This window comes from Nelusetta ayraudi, unplaced genomic scaffold (genome assembly GCF_046127955.1).
Source record: "Nelusetta ayraudi isolate G7.1 ecotype Tasmania unplaced genomic scaffold, CSIRO-AGI_Nayr_v1 ptg000083l, whole genome shotgun sequence".
NCBI classification, from domain to species: Eukaryota; Metazoa; Chordata; class Actinopteri; order Tetraodontiformes; family Monacanthidae; genus Nelusetta; species Nelusetta ayraudi.
Window position 1 is genome coordinate 113813 of NW_027466133.1, and position 23154 is coordinate 136966.

At 47.6% G+C, this 23154-nt stretch overlaps 1 protein-coding gene across 7 annotated transcripts; it reads left to right on the forward strand.

Moving 5' to 3' along the window:
• The first annotated feature begins 1705 nt into the window (after window positions 1-1705).
• On the forward strand, window positions 1706-22938 carry jak2a (Janus kinase 2a). 7 transcript variants are annotated; one of them, XM_076044985.1, is made up of 25 exons: window positions 1711-2118; window positions 4153-4241; window positions 7463-7745; window positions 11472-11595; window positions 11696-11816; window positions 12636-12781; window positions 14839-15157; window positions 15241-15360; window positions 15839-15996; window positions 16090-16201; window positions 16456-16642; window positions 17201-17325; window positions 17415-17549; window positions 17660-17747; window positions 18626-18753; window positions 18879-19017; window positions 19127-19278; window positions 19405-19555; window positions 19637-19773; window positions 19914-20103; window positions 20252-20376; window positions 20602-20774; window positions 20874-20991; window positions 21492-21605; window positions 21986-22938. In XM_076044985.1, exons 3-25 carry the CDS (start codon window positions 7481-7483, stop codon window positions 22091-22093), a joined length of 3435 nt encoding a protein of 1144 aa, XP_075901100.1. In that variant the 5' UTR covers window positions 1711-2118; window positions 4153-4241; window positions 7463-7480; the 3' UTR covers window positions 22094-22938. The 7 variants fall into 7 exon arrangements, with proteins under 7 accessions (XP_075901105.1, XP_075901104.1, XP_075901100.1 ...); XM_076044984.1 differs by having other exon boundaries at window positions 4153-4236; XM_076044987.1 differs by lacking the exon at window positions 4153-4241 and having other exon boundaries at window positions 7459-7745.
• The last annotated feature ends 216 nt before the right edge of the window (window positions 22939-23154 follow it).

A 23154-nucleotide genomic window follows, 5' to 3' on the forward strand; every position in this document is an offset into this window, starting at 1 on the left:
TTTTTTTGGCAAATGTGAGACAAGCCTTTGTGTTCTTTTTTGGCAGCAGTGGTTTTCGCCTGGGAACTCTCCCATGGATGCTTTTTTTTGGCCAGTGTCTTTCTTAGTAGAGTCGTGAACACTGACCTGAACTGAGGCCAGTGAGGCCTACGGTTCTTTGGATGTTGCTCCAGGTTCTTTTGTGACCTCCTGGACGAGTCGTCGTTGCACTCTTGGAGTAATTTTAGTTGGTCGACCACTCCTGGGAATGTTTGCCACTGTTCCCAGTTTTCTCCATTTGTGGATAATGGCTCTGACACTGGTTCGCTGGAGCCCCAGCGCCTTGGAAATGGCTATGTAACCTTTTCTAGACTGATACGTTTCAGTCACTTTTTTTTCTAAATTTCTTCTTGAATTTCTTTGGATCGTGACATGATGCGTTTGTTTCTTGAGATCTAGTTGCCCGCTTCACTTTGTCCGACAGATTCTATTTAAGTGATTTCTTGATTCAACAAATGTGGTTGTAATCAGGTTTGGGTGTGGCCTGGGAAATTGAACTCAGCTTTCCCCAAAACTGTGGTTATTCTCAGTTACTTTGTGATTTAACAAAGGGGGGCAATTACTTTTTCACATATAGAGCCAGATAGGTTATTTATTTATTTTTTTTGCCCCCTTGGTAAATTAAATCATCATTTAAAAACTGCATTTTATATTTCCTTGGGTTGTCTCTGTGTGATATTAAAATTGGTTTGATGAACTGAAACCTTTGTGTGTGATAAATATGCAAAGAACACACAAATCAGGAAGGGGGCAAATACTTTTTCATGGCACTGTACATCCCCACTGACAGTCACATGACAATTACTACATCCCCAAAGGCACTGCAGCGGCAACGCCTGTCAAAACCTCTCGAATTGAGCACATAAACTTCACAACTGCACATTACCACACACAATGAATCTATTTTTGCGCTTGTTTGCGCTTGTTTGTAAAACTGCTGTCAACTTGGAGGGACAGAGGCCCAGTGTTTGCTCCTTGCTTGTCAGTTATGGACCGACAGGAAGACATATGGGCAGCACTACGAGGTGGCCACCGGTGGGCATGGTCACCCCACGGTCGGGGGGGGGGGGTAATTTGACAGAACGCCTTACACTTTTACACTAAAGCATCTCAAGTCATATCTTTCTTTTACATAATCTTGTTTTTTTTTTAACATGTCCTTCTGACTTGATGATCGGCCTACATTTTGTTCTTGAGGGAAACAAGACACTCAAAGATAGAACTTAGATATAACACCAACCATGATCCTAGAGCAGTAGGAACAAGTTGATATAGGTTTATTATTGTTATTATTTACATTAGTGAAGATTCCCTGTTCCCTAATTCACATGCCAACTGTCATAAGGTCACGATGAAAACATTTGATTAAGAAAACATTTGTTAAGAACATTCTAAAGACATTTCAGGTATCTAACTTTTTTTCTTTTTTTTTTTTTTTTTCTTAACAGTTTCATCTTGTTACACTGAGAACTGACCCTGCGCTCGACGTGTCTGGACTTGTTCGTGTAGCAGATTTCAAAAACCGAGTCTTCCGTGTCAGAAGCGAAGACCAAGAGACGAACCCTCCTCAAAAACAACCACTAGGTTATTTCAAGGCATCCCTCCTCCGACATCAACATCATCATCATCATCATCATCATCATCATCATCACCATCGTCATCATCTCTTTTCTCACACACTTTACAGACAACTACTCGGCCAGAACACAGGAGGCGGTGAATAGGGGAGACACACGGTCACAGAGTGGTTGACTCCCCCCGTACTCGCTTTTTAATCCCTCGATTCACGTCAAGTCAGATTGACTGACAGCAGAGACTCGCTGCTGTTGTTGACGGCGGCGGGAGGGGGACGCTTGCAAGTATCGGGACGCTGCTGGATGGGAAATACCCAGCGAGCCAGGACGGGATGGCACCACACCGAGACGAGTGAAGGATGCGGACACGCTTGCGCGGACGGATCGCTTTTTAGCCGTTTGCGGTCGGAGTTAGCAAGCCAGGGGGCTAGCTTCAGCGAGCTAACGCAGTGACTCAAGTGGCGGCCAACTGAACCGGAGCGATTTGGCAAGACACCGGACGGGGGTAAGTTTGGTTTAAGTATTTATTTGTGGACACTTCCGTGGTCTATTTCCTGGTTTCCTCCCCCGCTACCCGGCGGCTGTTTGTAGTAACGGTGCTGCCTCTGCCGCTGGTCGGGGACCTGCTGTGAGCGACCTTCTCGGCAGCCTCCTCCCGTCACCAAACAAGCTCCAAGAAACGTCCGAGTGGCTAGTTAGGCGCGTTGTCATAGCCGATCTTTTGGTAAATGTTATATGTACATATCCGAAACATCAATGGTTGATGTCTTCCCCGTATTACATTCCACCGTCACTATTTATCTTAAAGATCGTGTTTGTGCTTTCGGACTTTGGAAGTCATCAACGCGCTCATCCTGGAAGCAATTTTCATTTAAAAAAAAAAAAAACAAACATCTCAGACCAGGTCTCCCGTGCAGGATGAACTGCAGAGTCAACGTGTTGAATTGAATTTACACCCCAAGCATTTTGCATATATAATTTCCTGTCCCTTTTCTTTAAAGGAGGCGTTGATGCATATTTACAGACTCTGTAGTTGCAGTGGTAGAGGCAATGTGTTTGCAACTAATAGATTTTGCTGGCTGATCCATTGCTATGAACATTTTACACTGTTAATAGCATAATTATAATCGTTTCCACCTCGTGTGGAGAAGTTTTATGAGGCAACTAATGGTTTATTCAGCAGTTTTCTTGTCTTTCTGATCAGGCTAGGGGTATGGGGGAGGTGGCTGGTCCTTACTGACAGAACATTATCATTAATGACGTGTGGGGAAAGTACATTAAACTTGCCAACGGGGCTCACATTCAACATAAAGCGGTTTATTATCCAGGTCATGTACAAAGACACCCACTGTGATCAACCTTTCGAACGGAACAATACGGAAACATGAAAGCGGCCAATTATTTCTATGCCTATGATATAATTTTTTTTTTAGTGTTCTGGTCGTCTAAAGGGAAACAAACGCAAACATCCTCCTCTGTGATGTGGTTTGGAGTAAGAAGCGAAAAGGGAAATTGCCCTGTGCTTCCCCCTTGCCAGTCTGGCAAATTGGAGAGCCTTTCAATCGCGTTTAGCAGGTGGTATTATTATTAGTGCTAAAAAGGGATTTGTTCACGTCATGTTAGAGGGGTTGTCGGACCTTCCACAAAAAAACAAGGTGGCCTTAGTGGGCGGAGTCAGAGAGTGTTTTCCGGAACCGTGTGACTCTACCTCTGCTTTAAACCTCAACCATGAGCCCAACCTTTAAAGGAGGGAAAATGAAATTGAAACATGCCGATGTGCACATCTGCACATACACAGTGAAAAAAAGAATGAGCTGAACATCAGCAGCTCTTTTCTTTGTCGTTTGACACGTCCGTGCACATGGTCAGCGCTGTTTGAAAGATGGGAAATAGAAGGGCCCTTACTGAGGACAACTTGATTTTATTATAGGCGGTGATGCAAAGTGGGCTGGTCTGTTTACGCCTATAATGCAAAGTGGGCTGGTCTGTTTTCGGACCTGCAAACAAGACATTTATTAATGTTCAAAAATATTTGTCAAGTTGTAAAGGCACCAGGTCGCCCCCAAGGACCTCATGAGTAGCCCGCAGACCCGCTGAGCTGCGTCTAAAATTCAATTTTATCCAACATTGTTAAGTCATTTTTGATCATTATTAAGACCTCATGAGCTTGATAAGTGTCTTCACATAGATAGGTATAATTAATGATAATATATAACTCAGAGAGTTTGTTATTTCAGGAGAATCTAGCAAACTGGTAGCCCTTCATACGGCTCAGGACCCATGAAGTAGCTCTCAGTGCCAAAAAGGTTGGTGGATGGATAGATAGATAGGTGGATAAAAAACAGATGTGCAAAAGAGTGTTTTTTTGTATTTGCTTGTTGACCAGAATGCTATCGGTCACACAGCGGGGAAGATGCAGAGTTCTAGAGGGTAATGGCTCTCGGCAGGAAGACCTTCTCACGATTTGAGAATATTCTGCCAACGCTTTTTATTTTAAAGCTGGAATCGACTTTGACTTACATGGGTTTTTTTTTGTTAGCAGTCCCAAATGAAAGGTAAACATTGCAAGACAAAACCTGGTGATTGATGTGTCTGTCACCAACCAGGAGAAAGGCAGCGTCAGGTGAGGTACGGCGATGATCAGCAGAGCAAATATAAAAACAATTTAAAAAATGTTGGATGCAGATCTAAGACAGCGCCTTCCCTTCGTGCCCTGCTGCTGTTTACTGTTAGCGTCTATTCTGAAAGCCTTTGGAATGTGAGCAGAGCCGGAGAGCATGTGGAGATGCTACAGTCAGACGGGACATTGAAACGCAGCAGGCCTGGGAGTTCCTGCGACTGACACTGACGAAGGCGGCGCCCTGTTTGTTGTTGTTGTTGTTGTTGTTTTTCAGTGCACAAAGGGGCGTAACATCCCCTCCCTGATACAGCTGTGAAGAGGTCGACCTGTTTGGCACCTCAGTCAGCCAGTTGGCCCGAGTATAACATGCAGCCTTTTAACAACGTGAAAGCTGTCAGAAAGTTTTGCCCCGCGGCGACGGTGCAGCAAGGCGAGGCGTCTCGCTGTCTTCCTGCACAAGCACACACACACACAAACACACAGTGCAGCACAGTGTCGACCTCACTGCAAGCCGCTGCACCGTGGTCGTCTGGGGAAGTCTCCTCTCTTCCGTTGGGAAGTGAGTAAGCTGCAGCAACAAGGAAGTTTTTCATTTCAGAGGCTGATGAGTCCAAATCCTTTGTTGTGTTTCTGTTCTCGAGCCAAAAAAGCAAGAAATGCACTTGGTTGGAGTTGAGCCTGGATAAGGCGCTTGGCGTGGACGTGCAACAGTGAGAGGTGTGCAGGCAGCAGCTCACACAGTGGCTCTAATTGCCTCCCGCAGATGTTGACGAGCTGCTGCTGCAGACGAGTTTAATTTGGTCTGATCGAGTCTTCGCATGATGACCTTCGCCAAGATTCCCCAGCAGCTGCAGCTGTTGCACAAAAGAAACACAGTGTGAGTGTGTTTTCTTTTTTGCAAATTGACAAAAATTGATTTATGGCCTGGAGTCTTTTTTTAATTTTATTTTTTTAGATGAAATTTAAAGAGGTTGAGGCGCTGAGTGCTGCAGCCGCTAGGGGGCTCTCTTTGGAATGTCGCAGCCAGATGCCAACGTTGAAGGAGAAGATTATGAATTCAAATTCTTCCTGTCAGATGTTCCATTTGGGGATTTAAAAAAAACATCAGGTCACGATTATAAAGGATGTTTCAAAGAAGAGCTGGCAGTCCTGATGTCACATGACCAGCAGCAGCAACAGCAGCAACAGCAGCAGCAGCAGCAGCTTCGCCACACATGTGAACTCCAGCCGACAGTTCAAACCCCCAACCGGCGCCGAGTGTGGAGAGATAAGAGGTGTTGAAGCAACTGGCCGGAGTCACGGCATGTCTGCTGCCCGATAAAACAGCGACGCGGCGCGGCGCGGTGCAGCGGCGGCGGAGGAGGAGGAGAGCTGGCTCCTCATTAGAGAACGTCTCGCTCGCCACCACACGACACCACCGCGCAGACATTTGTGCTTAAAATCCCTTCAGCTTGTCGCTCGACAACAGCAGCACAATCGACCGACTGACTCTGCCTCGCTTGGCTTGTTTTGCACTGTTGCACTTCCTCTTTATTGTTGTTTTTGTTGTGATGCTGTCGTTCAGAAGTTCTCACAGGAGTTTTGACAAGGGACACCCGTTCCAATCAAAACGCTGCCGTTTGGGTCTCGTCTTCTCAATAATTCCAAGTCGAGCACTGGCAAATGTACTGTGATTCTCTAGAACTGTTTTACATGGAAGAACAAAAACAAGCCACAAACTGGACAGGTTAGCACAGAAGAGGATCAGGGCAAGATTAAAGTCGAAATTTCCAGTTTAATTTCGAGAATCACCGCTTTATTTGCGTTGACTTTATTCGTGAAATTTTGTCGTTTTTAACGTCGACTTTATTTGCGAAATTTCGACTAGTTTAGATGCACACAAAGCTGATATTCTGAGAGGAATTGGGGGCGGGGGGTGGTAGGCTCACATTCCTTTTAAAGCACAGTCACTCCACAATGGAATGTTATTTTTTATTTTTAGACCAATTAAGTGAAATTGGATAGTTTTTCACGGTACACCTGACATTGTTTCACGGTACACTAGTGTGCCATGGCACAGTGGTTGGAAAAACACGGGTTTATAAATCCTGCACATTTGACTGTCTTTTGCACATCTTCTCTTGCGTGTTTGTTGCATATCGATTGACTTGAATGTTTATTTTTCATTCATGTATAATTTATTTTTTGTATTGTTTTCGTGCTGGTTTTAGGGATCAATGAAGCACATCTATTCTGTGCTCAATGTCGTCTGACACATAGCCGCGTGGTCAAGAGAAGCTTCTTCAAAATATTCACACGTTCCAGAGACGCCCATCAGGTTGCAATTTCCTGTGAAAACCAAAACCAACGAAAACGAAAACAATCGCTAGTTGGTGAGATTAGTGCGTCGCACAATGACTCCACTACAGTGAAGACAAAAGAATGTTTCAATTGTATTGAAATGTTTTAGATGAACATATTTTCACACAACGGTCGATAAAAGTGCCGGACTGGTGGCTGTTAGAAAAATTGAATTGGTAAAACTGAAAAGAACAAGCGATCCTGATTCATAGCCTACTCTACACAAGCTACGCAGCCAGTACGCAGTTGTTGTGACATAAATAAATGTTACAATCAGTGGGTTGCGCAATGGTATTGCTTGCAGCTACCTAGATTACGGTTGTGAACGCGACTCAGGAACACAGGACAAACTCCGTCCCGTATCGATTCAAAACGGGACGCAGCATTTCATCGTCAAATGTGGGACAATTCTGTATTTCAAAGGGCACCTATGATGCTTTTCCACTTTTCTGAGCTTTAAAAACTGTTACAATGTTGAACCCTATTGTCAAACGATCGAAAATCGTCAAACAATGAGGTTCATGCATTTGGACGTGAGCCCTGCAAATTGTTGGGCATGGTTCTAAACGCTCTGTTCACGGAGATGTTTTCAACACTGGGAACGCAATGACGTAATTGCGGTCCGGAGCTCCTTTCATGGCCAAGCTCAGACACACTCTCGGACTGGTTCTGCCCTCCCCCGCTCTGCCCCGGAAGTGATGTCGCAATGCGCTGCTCCAAGAAAATGTTTTTTCGGTGTCAGGGGAATTAAAAAGTATACAAAAGCCAGAAAATTAGTATAATAGGTGACCTTTAAGGGACGGTTGGCAACTCTGCCGTCAAGTCAGACGTGCTTCATTTTAAATGGGATGTTGGCATGACGAGCTGCGCCGATGTGTCTCCCAGGCAGGTTCGCCGTTAACGTCACATGGCCTGCATCCTCCTGACGGACATGGACAGACCCGGCTCGGCGCATCTCTGCGGCCCGCCCCCCACCGACCAGGATCCGGCTCCGGCCAAGCGGGATGAGGACGGCACCGGCGCCGCCGCCGCCGCCACCTGCCTCGTCGTGCACCTGTACAACCGCGTGAAGGGCGGCGGCTGCGGGGCCAAAGGCTCGGAGGGCACGCTGGCGTTCCCGCCCGGGGAGTTCGCAGCGGAGGAGCTGTGCATCAGCGCGGCCAGAGCGTGCGGTGAGTCACAGGGCGATTTCGGTTGAGGTTTCACACACACACACACACACATACATACACACACACACACACACACACGCACTCAGACTTTACGACGCACCTGGCGGAGGAGATGCTCCGTGCTGCAACCTTCGCTGAGATGCACCGCATGACTCAGATTCTGAAGTATTTGGCCGTTTGCTGGAGGGTGCGGTGGTCGACGGAAATGCCTGAGTAAACATTTCACACAGAGAGGTTTTTTCTCGTTTGAGAAAATCACACACACACACACACACACACACACACACACACACACACACACACACACACACACACGTAGAGTAGAAGAGGCGTGGGCAAACAACGGCCCGGGGGCTATATGCGGCCCTTTAAGCTTTTTAATCCAACCCGCCGCACTTGAGGAAATTATATTAATAGTGAGTAAGTCATAAAATAGCTGCATTTCATCAACTTTATTCAGCGTTTTAAGAGTCATTTCATTAAAGAGCTGAATACCGCGGGGCTTCAAAAAACACTGATTTTGTTGTCACACTTTTGCTCATTTTCAGTTGACATTAAAGCACATGTTTTCTACACATCCCATCATATGTTTTTTCCTCCTATGAGGTGGGTCACTAAAACACTGCATCCATCTGCTCCTGCTCCGGCCCCCTCTGTCAATTTTTAGAACCCATCGTGGCCCCACCCAGTCAAACAGTTGTCCCACCCCTTGAAATAGAAGAAACCTTCAAGTTGGGAAGTTGCAGCACGTTGCAGCCACAGGATTTAGAGATGACAATAGAGGATTAATAATAAAAAAACAACAAACAAACTAAATAAACAATGGCCATTTGTACGCAAGTACTCTGGGACTGGGTGTGTGAGAGCAGCGCATACACACTCTGGGTGGAGCTTCCTGATGGAGCTGGAGAACGGCTTGGCTGCTGACCCCTTTTCCCGCCAGACTACACACACACCCACACACACACCCTCTCTATCCCGGGTCGTCCCAGGACAGAGTCGACAGCCTAACATCCTCATCAGTCCATCAGCAAGCTGCACCATAGAAAGACTGCAGCAGAAGAGGACGACGAGCTGCTGGCCCAAGTAGCTAATCAGTCTGCTCATTATTTTGATTAAAAAAAAAAAAAAACTAAAAAAAACATGACAAAATTATCTTTGCAACATCAGCCCCTTCAAAAAACTCCTTTTGTGAAAACAGCATAAATTTTTTTTTAAAAAAAACAGGGGCTTGCCAGCTTGTTGGCCACGTCCTTACTGTGCTTGTTAGAAATGTCTGGAGAGCAGCAGGCAGATGTGTCCCCAGGGCCACAGACCTCTGGGGGGGACATTAAAAAATATACAACATGCTGCACCAAATAAGGGAAGATTCTCCGGAGGAGTGTTTTTCCCACTGAAGGATATTGTGATGCTGTGGGATTTTGTGTGGCAGATTTTTTATATGTATTTTTAATTCTGTCGCCAGTGGCAAAAGTCGCTGTTTGTTTTGGAGCCAAGACAACTAAGGTCGCAGATTCCGCGCCAAGCTGACGACAGCCATCCGTCGGCTTGACCCATTTAAAAAGACAGCCCCTCTCCCAGCTTGTGGAAGGTCCAAAAGATTAAAAAAGGGCGATAAGTTTTAGCAGGAGGCTGTAAACCGAGGGCCAAACATGACCTTTTTCTAGACCTTCAGAGAGATTTGTCAATGATTCATCATGCCACGTAGCACACTGGAATCTAAAGGTCTTAGAATGGGTGGAGGAAGTTTAACACTAAGATCTAATCTATCAATTGATTGATAATGTTTTCCTCATGGTCGTCGCTCGCGTATTTAACGGAAAAGCTCTCGCTAGCTGCGTTTCCGTTACCCCTAGAATTGTGCAAAACCTAAATATCGCAATACAAAAATGATAATTGGAAACAGTGAAACTTATCTTCTACTCTCAAATATGACTAAACGGTTTTAACACTCTCATGGGTTGGGGGGGTTCAGGCCTATCAATATAGAGGTATATCGCAAAAGTGTCTTGGAAACACTGTTTTGCATTTACACGTCACCAGACGTGATGTACGTGGTCATGTGACCAGTTCGCTTCGAGTGAAAATGGCGCGTTATGTTTGGATGGAGGAGGAGATGGAATTTTTTTTTTTTCAAGTAATCAAAGAGAAAAATATAGCAACCATTCTCGACGGCAAATAAACAAAAGCAAGCGTGTTAGCCGTAACTCTCGTAAAATGTCGCTTCACACCTGCAAATCGCAATTGCACTTTGTCGAAATTTTGGAAATATCGCTTTTATTTCGCAAAAAACTGTCATGGAAACGCAGCTTGTGTCTCAGTAAAAGTCAACCAGGAAGAGGTGGACTGTTGTGACTGTTTTTGGCTCCGCCCCACTTTTATCTGTCTCCGCCACATACACTCTCTGCGACCCCCTCGATGTAGATAACCCCCGCCACACACACACACACACACACACACACACACACACACACACACACACACACACACACACACACACACACAGTTTATCTTTTCCTGCTGCTGAAAGAAAATTCTCTTCACTTCCTTTTGTTTTGCTGCTTTATATTTTTTTCAAACCTTCTTCTGCCTTCTGTGTTTTGCATTTCTTGCACCAGTTCTGGTGGATCAGCTGCACACAGACGTGCACGTGAAGATTCAACTTCACTGCCGCCATCACCTTGTTGTTTTGTTTTTGTTTACGTTTTCCGCTGCGACTGCAAGTTCAACATTCACACTTTTTCTGTCTGGGCGAAGTGGGTACAGTAAAGTGTGAAAACTGTTGGGTGGCGCTGTATGCACTGCGCCTGCCTGCCTGATATTCAGCTCAATAACAGGAGACGAACATCCTCGCTTCACTTCCTCTACTGTGGTGCGGCACACTTCCTCTGGCGCCTTCAAACTGTTGCTCCACAACCTGAGCGCTCTGTCGGCTTTCTCTGACACGCTTGCCTGCGACACTCGCTGACCCGCTTTGGCCTCGACCAATCACTGGCGCTCGAGGCACCAGTGCTGCGAGAGTATGAGGGAGTGGAGAGAGCGGCCTTCTGCCGTGGGTCGTGGCCATATTTGGTATCAAGCCGATAACGGGAAAATCCATTTCTAGTATCGCTGATACCGCTAACGTGATATGTCACGTTAATTATAATCATAACCAGTGGTGTGGTCTAGTTTATTCTAGTGGGGACACTCAGTTTCAAGTTCAAGTACAAAAAGTGGTGCAAAAACAACAAATAAATTCTCAATAAATTCTCAAAAGTGGCTGTAAAGCAATGGCTGACTCTCAACAGATAAGAACATAAAATATCCTTTTAATCACATTGTTAAACAGGAAAGTGTCAAAAAAAAACCAAACACTGATACGTATCGTTGCGCATTTTAGTGATTGTATGGTAATTCGGGACCTTTTTTTAGTGGTTATACGGCAGATACCTGCATATCACGTAGACTACACCACCGATCATGACGGTAAAAACGCCTAAAAAGATTTTAGGCAAACAGACATGTTTTTTTTGACATGACCTAGCCACAATAGAAAAACAGTTTAACAGCATAAAAGTAATAAAAAGATGACAATAATTTACCACTCACAACTCATGAAAGTCAAAAAAAAAAAAAAGCAACAGTGCAATAGAGAGAAGCTGTGAGGAAGTTGGAGTAACTGTGTGTGTGTGTGTGTGTGTGTGTGTGTGTGTGTGTGTGTGTGTGTGTGGTTCCTCCCTGCAGGCGTCTCTCCGGTCTACTGCAGCCTGTTCGGCCTGATGGGGGAACGGGACTGGACCTGGTTTCCTCCCAGCCACGTCTTCAAGCTTCGGCAGGGAGACAGCGAGAGGCTGCACTTCAGAGTCAGGTACGCATGACAGCCCTCCTCCACTCAGGGCTCAGGTGTGACCCCACCCCACCTCACTGAATCCAGTTGGGTCCCCCCCCTCCCCCTTCTCATCTCTCAGGTATTATTTTCCCGGGTGGCACAACAAGGGCAGCCCACTGTACGCCCACCGCTACGGCCTGACCAAGGGGATGGAGATCCCCGTCATGGACGACTGCGTCATGACCTACCTGTTCTTCCAGGTGGGTTTGAAGGACTCGCACCCATGGCACCGGACCTTGGCTCCAATTCCAAAGGACAACTCAGATTTCCAACTCACTCAGCTTTATTTTATTATTTTTTTATCAGGTCGTAAACCTAAAAGACAGAAAAACCAAAGTTGACATTTTAAACATTTAAATATAATTGAACATTTGAAATGAAATGCCAATGTTTTAATTCAACATTTGATGAAATTAATTGCATTAAATATGAGGTAAGCAGTCACGTCTTTTAAATGGAGTAAACTAAAAGTCTACAAATAAAAAACAGCTGATCTACAAGCGGGTGGATTGACTTTCACGAAACATTTTATCATTTGATTAAAAAAAAAACAACATTTTTATTACAGTAGAGTAACATTTAACAGAATGTTTGCACTTTTGCCATTTTAAGCAGCATTTCAAACTACATAAAAGTAAATATTTCACCAACCATTGGCGTCTTTGGACTGAATCCATGAGAGAACTTGTTTCTTCTTCTCTCTGAAACCTGTTTGTTTGACTGCCTGAGGATCTCTATTCCCTCTCACCTGCTCTAAATCAGTGTCAGTGACGAGGGAATGAGCAGCTGATCCGCTGCTGCTTCTGCTGGTGCACCCCGGGAAGCGTAGTTCGTTGAGCAGAACTACATAAAATCTGAAAAAAATCTCAGTTTCTGCTTCAGCTCAGGCCGTGCCCAAATATCGAGACAGTAAAACACAACCGCCGCTGGGTCACTGTGTCACAACCTCCGCTCGCATCCGCACCAAGTCTGCGGTGCTGCCGTGACGTCTGCGTGACGAAGTTTGTCTCGTCCCACAGTGGCGCAGCGACTTCCTGAACGGCCGTGTTGCCATCCCGGTGACCCACGAGGCCCAGGAGGAGTGTCTGGGCCTGGCCGTGCTGGACATGATGAGGCTGGCCAAGGAGAGCGGCCGCTCGCCCGTCACCATCTGCAACAGCACCAGGTGGGACGGACGGATAGACACACACACACACACACACACACACATCCACCTTCTATACCCACTTCCTCCTGCACTCAGGGTCTCAGGGGTCTGCTGGAGTTTATCCCAGCTGTCATGGGAACCATTAAAAGGGCCCCTTTAATGGTTCGAGGACCCCTTAGCTGTCCGCTGAGGTGCCCGATGAGAAAGTAACAAAAAAAACCACAGTTCTCTGAAATTTGTAACGGGCATGGTGACACCTTGGAGGATTTGCCTGTTTATTGCGGGGCCACATAGAAAGACAACCAAATTTATTCTACGGCATGAAAACTTATTCCAAAACAATAAAAGTGCTGGCCCACTTTATATCATGTGTATTTGATAAATTATTGAGATTATTAAATTTAAGGCCAACAACTCCAATATTGAGCGTGCCAACAATCTTGTTGAACTCGAGATGAGCTGCATGGGCAGGTCTATGGCGTAATGGCAGATGAGAAGAACAGTGTCCAAGACAAGCCAGTGTCAGAGGACGGACTGGGCAACGCCCAGAGGAAAGACAGTGGTGTTGGAAAGTCCCCTGAGAATCAAGTAAAGGGCTCAGTCCAGGAGGACCAAGTGAATGGTGTTGACGAGGAGTATTTTGGGACAGACTCACAGGTAGTCCAGGGTTACGTCAGCAACAACGCTCGGAGATTTCACGTCTTCGTCGCAAATCGGGTCCAGAGAATTTGTGAAACAACACAGCCACATCAGTGCCGCAGTGTCAACACAGGAACCCAGCCAATCGCGCCTCCAGAGGCCTCAGGGTGTCAGAGCTTATCAACCCAAACTGATTTCAAGGGCCCAAATTCCTGCTGAAAGTAAACTTGAGATTGAGCAAGGAACACGATAGTTGCTGGTGGGAGACCCCGAGGTCAAAAAAGCACAGTCACTGACCACACTGGACCACACAGATGGGTGATCAAACATAAGAGGATAAGGGAAAGTGGAGAACACCTCAGCAAGCCAGCTGGCGTTAAACAACCCTTTCAAAAGTTAGTTGTTTTAACTTGGTTAAACTTTTAAGAGAATGTAGTTAAGCAGTTTAATTCTTCAGATGGATGCAATAGTTTGATTTAATCGGTTGAGGATCGGCGTGCCAGTGCGTATTTAGGCTATAAATCAAAGGGTAATTGGTGAGGGTGTAAACGATTGCGCTGACGTTTTTACAGTGACTTTTATTTTGACACCCGGGTGTCGAAGTCTGCTCGGCAGAAAGAGTGTAGAGCGCCAACCACTTAAATAGAGTAGAGACGAGGCAGCGAGAGTGAGAGAGACGGCGCAGAGCAAAGTTTGCAGACTATCACTGGTCAAGGGCGCACGCGGTATACATGTTGCCTTTGCTCCGTAGTAACCTTTCTTTTGTTGTCAACCAGTGAATTTTGACATTCTTTTGTTTGACGATGTGCACTCGCGTTTTCTTATTGTGTTTGGCGCGTTGCACTGCCGGAGCCGATTGTCACCGGTACACCTGATCTACGTGAGCGTTGAGTTGCGCTGCCGGGGCAGCTTCAGTTTTGTTTATTGTAAGAGTTTCAATCAATTGTAGTCGATTTGGTAAATTAAATGGCATGATGTGAGTTTTAGTGTTTATTTTTTATATAAACTTTAAATTTGTGTTTTATTTTTGATTCAAATTTGCTATTTATCACTGTTAATGCATGTGGGATATGAATTTTATTGTTTTAAGAAGTATTCAATGAAACCTTTATTTTGGCGTTCTAGTTTTCACGGTGTTCAGTGGTCCTTCATTTGAGCTGTTTTAATAAAGGCACCTTTCGACATCAGTAGGAAGCGTGAAACTTCTGGTTGGCCAGCGGTAGTTCCAGTGTCTGCGGTGAACGCAGAACGAACAAATGAGGAAAAGGTCCAAGAAAGCGAATCCGTGTTGTGTCGTGTTTTTTGTTGGGTGGGGTTAGGGTTAGGGATATGTTTTCAAGCTGCTCCACAGCAGAAGTCTGGCAGCATTTCTGGGACTTTTCATGTCTCCATATTCACTGGAAGCCTCTCCTCTCCTTCCCGACCCACTCCCCCAGCTACAAGTCCTTCCTGCCAAGGTCGACGCAGGAGCGCATCCAGGAGTACAATGTGTTGACCCGCAAGAGGATCCGCTGCCGCTTCATGAGGTTCATCCAGCGCTTCAGCGACTGCCGGGCCACCGTCTGCAACCTCAAGCTCAAGTACCTGATGAGCCTGGAGACGCTGCTGCCTTCCCTCTACCTGGAGCGCTTCCAGGTCAGTGACCTCTCGGGGGGCCAGGTCACCATCGTGGTGACGGGCAACAAGGGCATCCAGTGGTCCAGGGCCAGAAAGGACAACGTGGAGAAGGAGAAGGAGGAAGAGGAAGTGAGTGAAGTGAGAATGAAATGAGCTGCGAGCTTCTCCGTCCTGAATACACGCATGCGTTGATCTTTGCGCGCCCCCCGCACCCCCTTCAGGAGCTGCAGACGTACTGCGACTTCCCCGACGTGATCGACATTAGCATCAAGCAGGCCAACAAGGAGGGCTCGCTGGAGAGCCGCATCGTCACCCTGACCAAGCAGGACAACACGATCCTGGTGCGTTGCCGCTCCGTCCTGAGGAGGTCTCTCGGAAATCTGTCAACGCGCAGCTAAACTGTTCAAGTCTTTCCGAAAAATCGGAATCCCCAATCGGAAGGGTCGGAGAAAAAAAAGGTCCCACAACCAAAGCTGTAATCTTTTTATTTAGATGTTTCCCGTCAGCAGCCTGGCAGGATGAATTTGTTCTCCAGGAAGCAACAGGGTTAGCCCTCTGTTTGCAGCCACCTCCTGAAAGTGAGGCTTTGTTGGAGCCTCTATAATGTTTGTAAGGGGATGGAAACCAAGCAGGGCTCAGAGGGTGGAGCTCACACCAGGCTGGGATGTGGCCACCAACCCATGAGTGGTATCAGTGCCCTTTGTGACATCACAAAGAGCCGATTCAATGAGGGAGGTGGGGTAGTTTTAAAGACTGGTCAAGTCGATGTCGATGGTTTAAACTCGGATTTGCTTCCCCTTTTCCGTCCGAACAATCAAGGAGTTGGAGTTCCACCTCCTGCAGGAGGCGCTGTCCTTCGTCTCGCTGGTTGACGGCTACTACAGGCTGGTGGCCGACGCCCACCACTACCTGTGCAAGGAGGTGGCTCCGCCCAGACTGCTGGAGTGCCTGCAGAGCCGATGCCACGGGCCCGTGTCGTACGTCTGCCGCACACACACACACACACACACACACACACACACACACACACACACACACATCTGCCTAACGCTGCCTCCCTGTGGTCACAGGATGGAGTTCACCATCGGGAAGCTGCGTCGCTCCGGCAACCAGCAGGGCCTGTACGTGCTACGCTGCAGCCCCAGAGACTACGACAAGTTCTTCATGTCCTTCGTGGTGGGGGTGAGCTCCTCTCTCCCGGCAGCTCCACTCTTCTTCTTCTTCTTCTTCTTCTTCTTCTTCTTCTTCTTCTTCTTCTTCTTCTTCTCTCCCACCGCTTCCTGGTTGGTTCTGGGTAGTTCTATGGTGGTTCTAGGGAGTTCTAGGGTGGTTCTAGGTGGTTCTAAGTGGTGTGGTTCTAGTGATCTTCTCCTTCTTCTTCTTCTCGTCCTCCTCCTCTCCCGCCACTGCCTCACCACCCTGTCGTCTCTCCGCAGGACGAATCCTTGGTGGACTACAAACACTGTCAGATCGTCAAGACGGAGGCGGGCCAGTTCATCCTGAGCGGCGCCAAGAGGAACTTCGGCTCCCTCAGGGAGCTCATGAATTTCTACCAGAAGGAAGCGCTGCGCAGCGACGGATACACCTTCCAGCTGACCAGGTGCTGCCCCCCGACCCCGAAAGGTCAGTGATGATGGCGTGGGGAGGGGGAGGACTTATAGGCAACGCACACACACACACATACATCAATAACACAATGAAAATATAAGCCAGCAGGAAGTTTGTAGGAACATTCTTAGTTCAACATCCTGTCCTCACAGGATCTGGTCCTCCCTCAGTTTCTCAGCAACCACCACGACATGTTACGTGATCCACATTTCTCGCTCTCCTGTTTACATGAAAGCCTGGAAGTGGCAGTTGGACTCGGTCCAATGAGAAGCAAGAGCAGTTTGAAGCAATGAGAGCTCTGGTGGTTGTGTGTGTTTGTGATCAGGCTGCATTATGTACAACAGTAGGTTGTTGTTGTTGCTTTTTTTAAATAACTGTAGTACAAGACGATACTCAGTACTGTACAACACAATTCATTTTCTTTTTTGTGTGGTTGCCATCTACTGGCTGAATAAATCATTGCAGATTCTGGCTGGCAAATCTTTTATTGCTCTGCTTTTATTTTATTTTCGTTTTTGTGTTTTTTGGTGGCGTTTCACGGAGCCGTTTGATCAACTCCGACTCTCTCCACAGACAAATCCAACCTGCTGGTGTGCAGAAACAACGGAGGGGAAGACGTCCCGCTGTCCCCGTCCCACCACAGACACGACATCAGCCAGATGGTGTTCCATAAGATCCGCCGAGAAGACCTCGATATTGTGAGAGGAACCTTGTCAGCTCTTCTTTGTTTGCGTCACATTGTTTGGTTTAGCATAAGCATCTGAGTGGAGGATGTTATACCCGCCAGAACAACAGTCTGGGTCAAGGAACCTTCACGAAGATCTTCCGTGGCGTAAGGAAGGAGCTGGGAGACTACGGAGAAATGCACCAGATGGACGTTGTCGTCAAAATCCTGGACAAGAGCCACCGCAATTACTCAGAGGTCAGATCGTTTGCGAAAATAACAACCAAAAAAAAAAAGCAAAGCACCGCTCTTCAGTTTTGTTTCGTGACGGACTGACACAGATCATCTGTCTTTTCTTCCCGCTGCAGTCGTTCTACGAAGCTGCCAGCATGATGAGCCAGCTCTCCCACAAGCACCTCCTTCTCAACTATGGCGTGTGCGTTTGTCGCGACGAGAGTGAGTGCGAAACAAACGTGTGTGACACATAGAAGAGACACACAAAGACACAAAGCGTCTCGGCCCTCCAAACATTTCACGGCAGATCAGTCAGTGCTGACTGTGCAGGAGAGAGAGGGTGTGTGTGTGTGTGTGTGTGTGTGAGAGAGAATGTGAGAGACAAGCTATTTTTTGTCCAATCACCTCCCAGAATCTACTTTCTAGTACTGGCATGGGCAAACTACAGTCCAGGGTCCATATGTGGCCCGTTAAGCTTTTTAATCCGGCCTACCGAACTACCGAAAGAAAAGTAAAATAGCTGTATTTCATCCAATTTTTTTTGTGTTTTAAAAGTAATTTCAAGATAGAACAAAATACTGTGGGGCTTCAAAGACACTGATTTTGAGTGTCCAAAACACTCCATCCATCTGCTCATCTGCCCTGTCTGCTCTGTCAAACTTTAGTCAAAAAGTTTTGCCCACCCCTGTTCTAGGTGGTCCAGGGGTGGTTCTAAGTGGTGGTTCTCGGGTGGTTCTAGGGTTCTAGGGTGGTTCTCGGTGATTCCAGGGTATTCTAGGGTGGTTCTGGGGGGTTCTCAGGTGATTCTAGAGTGGTTCTGGGTGGTTCTCGGGTGGTTCTAGGTGATTCTAGGGTGGTTCTGAGTGGTTCTCGGGTGGTTCTGCGTGGTTCTGGGTGGTTCTCGGGAGGTTCTAGGTTGGTTCTAGGTGATTCTAGGGTGGTTCTAGTGTTGTTCTAGGTGGTTCTGGGGTGGTGGTTCTAGGCCAGGCATTGGCAAACTACGAAACTGCCAAGTATGTGGGACAGTGTGGACAGAGGCTGCAGAAATGTCACATGACTCCTTGTTGCCCCACTCCCCTCTCCACCCTACCACCAATCAGACATGATGGTGCAGGAGTACGGCAAGTTCGGCTCGCTGGACACCTACCTGAAGAAGAACAAGGGCTCGGTCAACATCACCTGGAAGCTGGAGGTGGCCAAGCAGCTGTCCTGGGCCATGCTCTACCTGGTAAGACCGGTTCAAGCTGGTGCAAGAGGAGGAGGAGGAGGAGGAGGAGGAGGAGGAGGAGGAGGAGGAGGAGGCGACGAAGCCCAGCTCTGTGACGCTCACGGCTCTGCACCTCTCCCCAACAGGAGGACAAGAACCTGATCCACGGCAACGTTTGCGCCAAGAACGTCCTGCTGATCCGGGAGGAGGACCGAGCCTCGGGCAGCCTGCCCTTCGTCAAGCTCAGCGACCCGGGCATCAGCATCACCGTGCTGCCCCGGGAAGGTGGGACCACCGCTGCTCGGTTTATAGTTTCTCCCCCTGGTCAAGTGGGTTTTGGTCAAGCTTGTCGTGTTCTTCTCCCCTTCCTCCCGTCCACCATCCGTCTGTCCAGTCCTGGTGGACCGGATCCCGTGGGTGCCGCCCGAGTGCATCCAGAACCCCCAGAGGCTGAGCCTGGCCACCGACTGCTGGGGCTTCGGCACCACGCTGTGGGAGATCTGCAGCGGCGGAGACAAACCGCTGGGCACGCTGGACTGCTCCAAGGTGACTGTTCGGATGACACACATCTGTCACACATCTGTCGTCTTTTCTGTCAAGAAAAAAGCTCCTTCAGAGAGCATGAAAAAACCCTTCTGACCTCCTGACCTGCGCTCCTCTGCCGCTTCACAGAAGAAGCTGTTCTACGAAGACCGCCACCAGCTGCCGGCCCCCAAGTGGACCGAGCTGGCCAACCTCATCAACAGCTGCATGGACTACGAGCCGTCCCACCGGCCCTCCTTCAGGGCCATCATCAGGGACCTCAACAGCCTCTTCACCCCAGGTAGGAGCAACACCCCCCCGACCTCCCACCCCACCCCGACCCCCACCAGGAAGCTCAACAGGGTTTGTGTCTCACTGCCAGACTACGAGCTGCTGGTGGAGAGCGACATGGTGCCCAACAGGCCCAGAGGTTCGGTCCCCTTCCCCTGGGGGGCCGAGCGGAGGGAGCCGGCCCAGTTCGAGGAGAGGCACCTCATCTTCGTCAAGCCGCTGGGCAAGGTGAGGGACACACACGCACGCACACACACGCACAAACGGGGGCGGGGGGGGCTTCGATCAACCTACTGGTCAAGTCCACCTTCCCCCTCCGTGTCTCACCGCCGGTGTTTCCCTGTGCGGCCTCACGGTGGCGCTTGCAGGGCAACTTCGGCAGCGTGGAGATGTGCCGCTACGACCCGCTGCAGGACAGCACGGGGGAGGTGGTGGCCGTCAAGAAGCTGCAGCACACCACCACCGAGCACCTGCGCGACTTTGAGCGCGAGATCGCCATCCTCAGGTCACTGCAGCACGACAACATCGTCCTCTACAAGGGCGTGTGTTACAGCGCAGGTACGGCCCGCCGCCTTTTTTATTACAACCTTTATTTAACCGGGTTCATCCCATTCGCTGCAGTACCACGAGTGGCCACTAGAGCGGGTGGGAGGGGGAGTCTCCAACTCTTACAATAATACATCGGCGATGCTTCTCCACTGGGCAGGACGCAGGAACCTGCGGCTCATCATGGAGTACCTGCCCCACGGCAGCCTGCGGGACTACCTCATCAAGCACAGGGAGCGCTTCGACTCCAGCAAGCTGCTGCAATACGCCTCGCAGATCTGCAAGGTACCAACACAGGAGTCCAGCGTACCACTGGGCTCATAGGCTTGGTTCTCACTGATAGGCAGACGCTGCCCTCTGCTGGATATTATGTTTTGGAGGCCATGAAGAGCGTCCTTGTTCTAGTTTAAAAAAATTATAACAATGGATTAGATTTATGTAGATTTATGTAGATTTATATATATATTTATATATAGACTTAGTTATAACGCTGCGGTTCCTTCCTCCCAGGGGATGGACTACCTGGCCTCGAAGCGCTACATCCACCGGGACCTGGCCACGCGCAACATCCTGGTGGAGAGCGAGAGCAGGGTGAAGATCGGGGACTTTGGCCTGACCAAGGTGCTGCCGCAGGACAAGGAGTACTACACGGTGCTGGAGCCCGGCGAGAGCCCCATCTTCTGGTGAGGAGGGCGCACCGCACCCGCACTCGTTCTGGCTCTCTCCCGCTATGAAGGATGTGTGAAGGAATGTTCTTGTTCTGCCCTGCCGCTGTCGGCCAGGTACGCCCCAGAGTCGCTGACCGAGAGCAAGTTCTCCGTGGCGTCGGACGTGTGGAGCTTTGGGGTCGTCCTCTACGAGCTCTTCACCTACAGCGACAAGAAGTGTAGCCCTCCAGTGGTACGCAACTTTCGGATATTTGCAGTTGGAGGGCGACTGGTTTGGATCCTCATGTGGATATTTCACACACACACTTTCCCTCCTGTGTGTTTTTTTTTTTTACCGACGTCCACAAAAATTGGGGATGCACCCATACCGGGGTTGAGTACTCTACTCGTAAAATATGTGCCGTTACCACAAGACCCATACCAGTTGTATATGTATGTATATGACAATTTTGCTGGGGAATGTTGTTTGATTGTTGTTTGTATCTAAAAAATGTAAAAGTAATTCTGTAATGTGTAATGACCGTATGAAGTACTCAGTATTGGCATCGGTGAGTACTAAAAGCCAAAGTACTTGTACTCTACACGCTCTGTACAAAAGTGGTATTGGTGCATCCCCAACAAAAATAAAGACAAAAGATTTTTGAAGTCGCTCAGACTGAAGCTGTCAGAAGAGTTGCCCGTCTGCAAACCTTTGGAAAACTGCAGCCTGCTCTCTCTGGTGTCGTCCTGCAGGTGTTCATGGAGAAGATGGGCAACGAGAAGCAAGGCCAGATGATCGTCTACCACCTGGTTGACCTGCTGAAACACGGCTACAGGCTGCCCACGCCCGACAGCTGTCCAAAGGAGGTCAGTGAAAAAGTTGAAGAGTTAACGGTCCAGTGTGTAATATTTGGCTTGATTCATGATATATACCACCCAGAAATATATTAACAAAAATGTATACTTGCAGTACAATAAAGGTACTTTGGTTTTCGAACGCTTGGAATTCAATCCAGGTCGCCTTCTGTAATTTTCAAATAAACCAATGAAGAAGGTGGACGAGGTATCCAGGTTTGGGTGCACAGGCCACTGTAGTTCACTGGCAAGCTTGGGAGGGGGAGGCGGAGTGAAATAGCGCTGCAATCTGAAATGTAACCACTCAATGCTGCTGTTTCTTATTCAAATTGCACCAATTGCAGGCAAATTAAAAGAGCTTATTGTTGTTGTTGTTGTTGCTGCTCCTCCAGATTGAGCGGATGATGGCGGAGTGCTGGAGCAGCGACCCCAGACTAAGGCCCACCTTCAGCCTCCTCATCCACAGCGTAGAAGCCGTGCGGAGCAGCATGGACAGATGAGCGCCTGTGAACTTTGAACTTTCAGATGTCTGTGATCACGTTCCTCTCTCCTGATCAGACCTGGAAAACCACATTGGATCTTTTCTAACGTGAATAAAAAGATTTTACAGATAAGTTAAATTTAAAGTACAAAAAAAAAGTAAAATAAAAAGACAGAATTTGTTTCTGTCCTTTGCTGACGGAGCAGCAGGACTGAGACTGTTACCGTGTATTTGATGCCATGTTTGACTTTTTCATCCCATGAACAGTTTAAAAAAAAATAAAAAATTTAAAAAGCAGGTAATACACTCAGACATTCCACATGGTTTTGAGGAAACCTCCTGTGGAGACAATCAAGCTGCCAGTTGTAATATTTTCTTTTGTACATATTTATAAATATATGTTGTTTTTAAATACAACTCTTGACTGTAGATACATTTTGGCGACGTTTCTGACTTCTACCATAAGCGTATTATCACTTTTTTGTGCGTAAATGTAAAATGTAAAATGTAAAATCCATTTGATTTGTGTTATTTTTGTACCCTTGTTGTTTATGTTTACTGCATATGTATCAGTGACCACACTCAGGACTTCCCACTGAATTCATTCATCAACGTGTCCATCGCACTTGGCCAGCAGAGGGAGACAGAGCTCAGCTCGGCTCGGCTCGTATTGTGTCGTTCAACTCCGTAAAAAAACGCACCTGCGGAACGAATGCGCTCCCACTTCATGAAGACGATCATTCAGGTTGTCTGGATTTTGTTTTTTGTGACTGTCATTTTCTTCACAGCTACAGCCTGTTGTGAAAATGTGTGAGGTATTTTTTTTTTTTTAAACTCAAAAGATTAAAAACATTTCAAATCAGACTTTCCAGGTGTACTGCTATTTATTTGAATATTTGTCTTTTTTTTTTTCTTAGAGTGGTTTGAACTGGTCCTGAGTGAACATGAAATGACTCTATACATTAAAATGCAGTTGCTGTTTCACGCAAACAAATTTGGATCCTCAAATATCAGCCACGCCGTTGAATTCGAGTTAAATCTTGACACTTCAGAAGCGGCAGTGAGTGTGCAGAGCTTTGA